We start from the raw sequence: 9148 nt of genomic DNA on the forward strand, positions 1-9148 counted from the left end.
TTTATGGAAAAATAATTGAAAATAACGTAAATTCAGGCAAAAAATAAATTTGGGAACATCTGCAATATATTAGTTCTATATTTGTCGCTAGATGTCACTAAAAACTTGATAATTATGATTTGCAAGGAAGTATTCACATCATTAGTAAAAATGTCTTGTTAATCACAAATAACTAGGTTTAAAAATTCCGTAGTGTAAATCGGAAAAGATTATTTTTAATATAATTTTATAGTCAGGAGCCTAGTTGTGAGAAATTGATAATGGAAGTTTTTAATACTTCACATAAGTTTAGACAGAAATGACAATTTTTCACAAAAATTGTCCCTTTCTTTTTCAAAAAGCAGAAGAAAGCATTAAACAGCTGAATTTAGAAAACAAAGTTTAATGAAATTATTTTCGTCTGATGAGCTTTAGGTCTTTGCCATAGGAAATCATTTAGTAATCTGTTTATACATCTATACTATAAATTTATTATTGCAACTTATTTCAATTGAAGTGAGGGAGGGGACGGCATATTGAATCCCCCTTTTGTTAACAACATTCCTAGAACCTATATGAAGCTTTATTATCAAGAAGTGGTAGCAGTTAGCAAGATCTTTCGGCGCAGACAAACAGAAAGTCCTATTAAGATAGGTTTTATATTTTTGAAAAAATGTGTTCAAATTAGAAACTTAATATCAAATAAAAATCTAAATAAAGAAAAATAATTCAAAATTAGGTCGTCTTTGTAGAAACAGGAATTTTAAAGTCAGATGAATTTTATTATGGAAACAAGATATGGATTCTAAGGAAGGAATTTTTCACACTATTACATTATGATATTTGTTTTCAATAGACTGATCAGATGTTGTGATACTTGTGTGATAAATTTATTAGAAACCCGTTCTTAATCACAACATTTGACCACAAAATTAAAGATTAGTTTATTTCACAAGTTATCTATGTTGAGTTAAAAATAGCTCTGTACGTAAAATTTAGTTATTAGTGACTATTATCTCAGGGAGGAAGCAGACATTGTGCTGTTCATTACACTAGTCCCCAAAGTTTTATGATAATGTTTTCTTATTCGTTGGCTTGACAACTTTGGAGACTTTGATTTTTTGTTGGCTGATAAGTTGAGTGTTCAAACGTTTAATCCACTAATTGTAATCTTTAAAAGAGATAATTTTATTCATCATCATTGGGAATGTAAATCAATTTATCAGTCATTGTCTTATCCCTTTAGATCCCTGTTATTATCTATTCAAAAGAAAATATTTGAAGTTTTGTTAGTTATATTTCTTGATTTAGATAGTAATTGTACATAACCTTATTCATACTTTTTAAAGGTGCCTCTTAAGCACTGAAAGACCCTGCCCTCTTCCCCTAGCCTTTTTCTAAAAAAATAAATTTAAAGGTAATTTTCTTTTCCATTTTAGTTTAAAGTAACATAATTACCTAACAACAACCCCTTCTACTTTTACTTTATTTTATAAAAATGTTGTGGCTGGATGTTTAACTAGGTACTTTCAGGGAAATCTCCTTTTTTCATAAGAATTAAACTTTATTTAGAAATTAAGATATTTCTCATATTAAAAAATATTTTAGAAAATTTAATTCAATTTCAAAATGGGAAAAGTTGCTATTGTGACAGGAGCGAGTTACGGTATTGGTAAGTCCGTTTTTTTAAACATTTTAAAAGGCGAAGCTTTTCTATAATTAGGGTCGGTCCGTCCGTCCGAGACGGATATCTTTTTTCGTTAATTTAGGCATGTTATAATTGTCCTATCGTTTTCAACCTTGATTCCTGTAATTGTTAGGTACGATTAAAAAGCGTAACATCTCTATAATTATTACCAGAATGTCCGTACGTCCATTTTAAACATGTTGATTTTTTTACTTTTTTATCAACAAATTTTTATGTGATCTAATTATCCGATTTCTTTGATCTTTGGTATACTAATTCCTTGGACAACAAAGAACAATATTATAAGCAAAGCAACTCCATAATCAAGTCCTGTAGATGTAAGTATGTCCATAAACCTTATCCTTTATCAAGAAGTTTTTCAACAAATTCACTCACAATTTTGCTGCGACTCTTATTTATTTATATTCTGATTATTCAGTTCTGCTACTATAAAAGTGTTAATGTCCGTTTGTTCTATCGTTTCAGAGCTTCGCTTTTATGGATGTTGTCATTCTTGTTTTTTCTTTCTAGGCTAGATAAAATTACAGAGATAGTATTTGCAAATTACAAAGTATTTGCAAAGTGGTACATTTTTATACTACACCTTTTATGAATGTGACCTATGAATTATGATTCTGTAAAAATCAAACAATTCTTATTCTATTTCAATTATGGCTTCGAAGCTGATTAATATCTGCTGGATTATAACCGGTTCTTAGCCACACTAAAAAATGATGTATCACAGCCAATTTTCATAATATTTACACCAGTTTTGTCAGCCTGGGACCTCTGCCCCTAACAAACTGATTTTAATCGTATAATTTTTCATCTTATTATCCGCAGAAAGCTGTCTGTAATTTGATGAGATAGATTAGTAAAACTTGTATGAAAAGTATATATTGTTAAATGCCATAAATGAATACAATTATAAATAAAACCAAACTTAATTATTTTTTTTTAGGAAAAGAAATTGCTAAACAACTTGCAAAAAAGGTAAAATGTGGTTAAGAATTATGAACTTCAAATTCTTCATGCCCGCACATCGTTTTAAGCGGCACAGAAAGACCTACAATATGGAATAGCCAAGATCCAATGAAGCACAGGAAAAGCTACACTTAAGAAAAAACGTGCAAAATAATTCTTTTTCATGCATATGTGTGCACTGCGAGATAACTGTACATTATTGACTTTTTCCGTAATATTTTATCGGCTAAATTTTTGGCAAACATAATCTATACTTTTCACCGATTGACCGTTAGCAGCATCTCAAGTCCATAGATTTTTTATGTAATCTTTACTAGGAATGCCCAAACATAAACGTAATGTATCTAGAATTAATTTACTTTAAGTAATTGCAAACTACAAAAATACAAAATACTTTTTTAAAAGCGAAGCTTTTCTATAATTAGGGTCGGTCACAGAGGGATAGCTTTTTTCGTCAATTTAGGCATGTTAGAACCATCCTATCGATTTCAAACTTTGCATGGTGATTCCTTTAGTAGTTAGATACAATTTAGAAAGCGTAGCAACTCTATAATCATTACAAGAATGTCCGTACGTCCATTTGAAACCTGTTGATTTTTTTACTTTTTTAACAACAATTTTTTATGTGATCTAATCATCAGAGTGATCTGATTTTTGGTATGTTGATTCCTGGGACAACAAAGTATAATGTTATAAGCAAAGCAACTCTATAATCAAGTCCTAAAAATGTAAGTATGTCCATAAACATTATCTGTATCAAGCCGTTTTTCATCAAATTTACTTATAATTTTGCTTCGACTCTTATACATTATATTCTGATTATTCAGTTCTGACACTATATAAGTATTAATGTCCGTTTTGTCCTACCGTTTCAGTGCTTCGCTTTTATGGATGTTGTCAACCTTGTTTATGTTTAAATTTTACAGGGCTGGGAGGTAGCATTGTTGGCCAGAGGCTTGGACAAACTTAGAGAAGTTCAATTTGAAATTGCTAAGGTTAATGTCTTATTTGTTTTCATTGTTGCTTACATTTTACCATACAGTTCAAGGTTGGACAAAGTAACTTAATTAACCATTAACTGTCGGAAGGGGTTAGAGGGGGGAGTTGAACGACCCTCCCTTTGTTTTTTTTTTCTATGTGTGAAATATAGAGGGCTATAACTAAGTGACTTTTTAAATATGGGAATGAAAAATAACTGAGAATGGTATTTTTTTAAAATATCTTCATCCTGGCAGTAACAGGATGCCACCAAACCTGGCAGAGAAATCCCGGTAAAATGCAGAAATATTTTTGACATTAACAAAGCATTTTATGTTAATAATATTCTAAAATATCCTGAGATACATATATGTTAATATCTTTTTAAAGCCTAATGATCAAAGTTATTATAAGAAAACATATAAATATCATTGATTATTACTTTTAGGAGAATGGAGTAAGTTTGGCGTTGCAATGTGATGTCTCTAATAAAAGCTCAGTCAGGTGATACAAAAACTACAAAAAATCTACAATATAATTTAGTCTTTATAATTTTTTTAGGGGTAGGTCTAAAAAGAAATCTTGGCTTAATCCTTGAACCAATAACTTAACCCCAATACTATTTTTTGTATTTTTTTCTTTTGAAAAGTTATTTCTTTACTTTGAATTCAAGATATCTACATTTAGTTTTATTTTATTTAGTGAGGCTATTGGAAAAGTAAAAGAAGCTTTTGGAAACATTGATCTTTTGATAAACAATGCTGCTTATGTACCACCATTACATAAGGTAAATAAAATATAAAATTTTATTTATAAGGTTTAATAATTTACAATGTATGTCTTAAAATTCAAAAAGGCATTTTGAATGCTGTTTTTGTGGGTGTCTGTGTGTTTTATCTATCTTAAAGCTATTTTTGATTCTGTTCATTCATAATGATTTGAGGAAAATTTTATTCAATCATCTTATAAAAGTAACGGGAATTCTCTCTGTGTGCCATGAAGGATCTTCCTAACTGCTAAACCAATATACTTCTCCTTTTTAAGAATAGCTTTTTATAAGTCCTGGGAGGGTTTAAAACTATTATGGGGGAAGGTATAGACACCCTCTTAAGAATAAACACCAATAAAAAAAAAATACTTATACCCACAAAAAAAAAATTTTATTTATGAAACTAAAATCAAAAGTGAGGTGGATTGACTTCACCCACTTTCCCCACCTCACGTGCCCCTAGAGGCCTCTAGAATGACGTCATCCTTGTTTTGTTCAGTTTATAGAAGGAGAGCATAGTGAATGGGAGAAGGCTATTGGCGTCAATGTTTGGGGTGCCCTCAATATGACCAGAGAAATTCTACCATCCATGGTTAACAACAAGAAAGGAAAGGTGAATACTTGAGTTATTACAATTCCAGTAAATTCAATTGAACAGGAACAAATGATGATTTAAATTCATCATAGTTCTAAAAATAAGTTTTTCAATAATCTTTGCAGTAAATGGTGATCTTTAACAAAGACATTTTCTCATAAAGAGCAAACATAATCAATTATGCATTAATTTTACAATTCTTGATATTGAAATATATTTTAGATAATTTTCATGGGCAGCAAAGCTGGTATTTCGCCCACTCCCCAGTTAGCTGTTCATTCAGGTATTAGTTTTATGTCTGGATTTAACAGCAAGAAAAGTCAGGAAATAAATATTTTTTTTCTTTAAAGGGGTAATAAGGTCTTATTTAACCCTTAACAGTCGGGGGGGGGGGGGGCTGCAAGCAGTAGGCAGGAATTAGTTCTAAATAAGGTTATTAGGTAAAAAAAAAAAAAATATTTACAATATAATTTTTTTTGGAATAATCAGCATTTTTATTATTAAGTTATTGATTTCAGGAACAAAACATATGCTGGAGGGTTTAGTAGGGGCAATTAGACAAGAGGTTAAGTATCTTTGATTTCTTTAGAACCTGAAAGAAAGTTTTAAAATAAAATTCTTAGATTTTGACTAAAATTGTTTTATTCTTATGCTCTTTTTTTCTTTAGATATCAGGCAATGGGGTTAGCCTGAGCATAGTACGACCTGGAGGCGTGGCTACTCCTGGATATGATCATGCTGTACACTCCAGGTTAGTATATTTAGGTCTGTACTCCTGGATATGATCATGCTGTACACTCCAGGTTAGTATAGCTAGGTCAGAGTATGTGGCTACTCCTGGATATGATCATGCTGTACCCTCCAGGTTAGTATAGGTAGGTCAGGGTGTGTTGCTACTCCTGGATATGGACATGCTGTACACTCCAGGTTAGTATAGTTAGGTCAGAGTGTGTGGTGGCCACTCCTGGATATGATTATGCTGTACACTCCAGGTCAGTATAGTTAGGTCAGAGTGTGTAGCTACTCCTGGATATGATCATGCTGTACACTCCAGGTTAGTATAGTTAGGTCAGGGTGTGTGGCTACTCCTGGATATGATCATTCTGTACACTCCAGGTTAGTATAGTTAGTTCAGGGTGTGTGGCTACTTCTGGATATGATCATGCTGTGCATTCCATGTTAGTATAGTTAGGCCAGAGTGTGTGGCTACTCCTTGATATGATCATGCTGTACACTCCAGGTTAGTATAGTTAGGTCTGTGGCTACTTCTGGATATGATCATGCTGAACACTCCAGGTTAGTATAGTTAGTTCAGGGTGTGTGGCTACTCCTGGATATGATCATGCTGTACACTCAAGGTTAGTATAGTTAGGTCAGAGTGTGTAGCTACTCCTGGATATGATCATGCTGTAAACGCCAGGTTATTATAGTTAGGTCAGTGTGTGTGGCTACTCCTGGATATGATCATTCTGTACACTCCAGGTTAGTATAGTTAGGTCAGAGTGTGTGGCTACTCCTGGATATGATTATGCTGTACACTCCAGGTTAGTATAGCTAGGTCAGGGTGTGTAGCTACTCCTAGATATGATCATGCTGTACACTGCAGGTTAGTATAGTTAGGTTAGGGTGTATGGCTACACAGTGGGATCTTTTGCCAAAAAACGGGACATTAAGGGTAGACAAAAGTAAACATCAATAAAAAAGCTTGTATTTGACGAAATGATGTAATTTCTTTTGCTTTAACTCAAAAATAACATAAATTTTGCTCCTGTTAACTTCTAATGTGCATTTGGTAAGTACGTCTGGCGGTTTTGGAGGAGCGAAGCTACCCTATTTTTAAAAAATCTATAAACCTTCATAACTTTAGTTAGGATAGGAATATTTTAACAAAATTAACGTCTATGTAAATATTTCTTCAATGCAAACAATGTTTGTGAACATGAATATAGCGTCAGGTGCACCCAGTTCGAGTCCTGGCATTTTTAGGTAGGTCCAGTATAAGTAAAATAGGACACTAATAAGGCATGTTTTCTAATATTTTTTTTACAGATATAAACAACAATAACATAATTTTCAAAACACTTTTGATTTTGTGTTAATACCTTTATTCTAAGTCTAGCTATCTTCATTTAAAGTTTGTATAAGAAAATAAACATAATTGCTTATATTATATTCTCTCTCAAACGTATATTTCTCTATCTCTCTCAGACGCATTTATAATGTTTTTGCAATATTATAATTAATCCCCGAATTTGAATTTCTGCTGAACCAAAACCAGTTAGAAATACAATTTTTTTCAGAACACATGAAATTTAGCAAATTTAATTGCTAAAATAAAAGTATTTTTAAGTCATCTTTTTTTAAGGACTCCTTGTTCCCTTAAATGTCCATTAAAACCGCGAGAACGGCAAAAATCGTTAAAAATCACACCTACGGCGGCAAATAACGGCGAAACGGTTGGCCGGAGGCAAATAATGCATAAGTAAAGAAAGTTCCGCCTCAAAAAGTTAGAAAACATTGCAGAGATGACTTTGGGCTCTAAAATGACTCCTTCCCCCTCTAACGAGGAAAAATTTCAAATTAACAAGAACAAAATTGTTCAAACCATGCAATGTAAAATGCTCAATTACTCAAAAACGGCCGGGAGGCCCCAGGTTATGAAAACTGTTTTAAACACAATACATGTTGTATATTAGTACTATCATTGCAAAACCCGGGGCATCCTGGCCGTTTTTGGGTAAAATGGAGAAAACTGATTTTTTGGGGTTAAAAATCTTAATATTTTTGGTGAAATTTTCTCACAAAATGTCAATTTACACCACCAAAAAAATATTTTTTTAAAATTTTTCTTTAATTAGACATTGGTACAGGTATCTGAAAAGTACCTCAATCAAAAATTATTTTCATAAGATGAACATAAATGTATTTTTTGTTGCTTTGAAAAAATTGTGTAAAAAAATCTGGAAAATCATCAAAACTGAAAAGAAATTTTTCACTACCTTTTTTAAAAATGGCATAAATCCGCCAAAAATGAATATTTTTTAAAAATTTCTTTTCTAGCTGTCTACTTACAGCCATTATTAATTCCTAGGATAGATAAAAGTCAATTTTAAATTTTTTGGATGTCCCACTGGATCCCACTGTGGGCTACTCCTGGATATGATCATGCTGTACACTCCAGGTTAGTATAGTTAGCTCTGGTTGTGTGGCTACTCCTGGATATGATCATACTGTCCACTCCAGGTTAGTATAGTTAGCTCTGGTTGTGTGGCTACTCCTGGATATGATCATACTGTACATTCTAGGTTAGTATAGTTAGGTCAGAATGTTTATATATGCTAGGGTTAAAATGTCTTTGGGTATTCTAGTGTTCAGATGATGTTGCTCAAACCAAGCCATCAACAAAATCCCAAACCATTTTTAATTAAAGAATGTTATTAGTTATCATGAAAAATTAGTTATGTTGTTCTATGTAATATTTTTATTTTTTACAGTGCAAAATCTGATGAAAAACCAGATTGGATTCCAACAAAATCCTCTTCATGTTTGGGTATGGATATTTTCTCAACTTTCAAATATTATTTAATTCAAACAATTGCAATAACATATTTATGACATATGAATTTATTATAATATACATGGTAAGAAAAATAAACAGGCTTTGCCTGGCTGTAGTTGAAAAATTATCAAACATTGAATAATGTTATACCCTGCATATTACAGCTTGCCAAAAGCCATTTCCTTCTTCAGAGCTTTGTTATCATATTAGCTCTAGAGCTAACAAGACATAGATTAAATAAGGCTATTCCAATGAGTGTCAAATATAAAGAAATTCACAAGGTTCAATAATGAGATGTTTCCAGGTTATAGGAAAATTGTATTCCAAAATGAAATTTATTTTAGATCCTGTGGTAGTAGCTTCTCAAGTGGTGAATATAGTTGATATTATGGACTCAGCTGATATTACTGATATTAACATTGCAGCTGTTACTACACCCTCTCAATAAATTTTGATAACAGTTCTTGATTTTTTCATTCATTAATTCTTAATAATTTTGTTCAATTTGTTTGGATGGTTAAATATCATTTTAACAAGGATGACAACATCTATTAAAGCAAAGCTCTGAAACGATAGGACACATGTATAGTGTCAGAA

At 31.9% G+C, this 9148-nt stretch overlaps 1 protein-coding gene across 1 annotated transcript; it reads left to right on the forward strand.

Annotated features, from left to right (window-relative positions):
- The first annotated feature begins 1552 nt into the window (after positions 1 to 1552).
- On the forward strand, positions 1553 to 9014 carry LOC145324665 (putative oxidoreductase SSP0419). Its single transcript, XM_080167255.1, has 11 exons — positions 1553 to 1651; positions 2628 to 2659; positions 3577 to 3645; positions 4077 to 4132; positions 4331 to 4415; positions 4897 to 5010; positions 5215 to 5275; positions 5511 to 5557; positions 5661 to 5743; positions 8487 to 8542; positions 8896 to 9014. The coding sequence occupies exons 1-11, from the start codon at positions 1609 to 1611 to the stop codon at positions 8997 to 8999; spliced, it is 750 nt and encodes a 249-aa protein (XP_080023381.1). The 5' UTR covers positions 1553 to 1608; the 3' UTR covers positions 9000 to 9014.
- The last annotated feature ends 134 nt before the right edge of the window (positions 9015 to 9148 follow it).

The sequence above is a fragment of the Acartia tonsa genome, chromosome 7 (assembly GCF_053477335.1).
Source record: "Acartia tonsa isolate MP-2025a chromosome 7, ASM5347733v1, whole genome shotgun sequence".
Taxonomy (NCBI): domain Eukaryota; kingdom Metazoa; phylum Arthropoda; class Copepoda; order Calanoida; family Acartiidae; genus Acartia; species Acartia tonsa.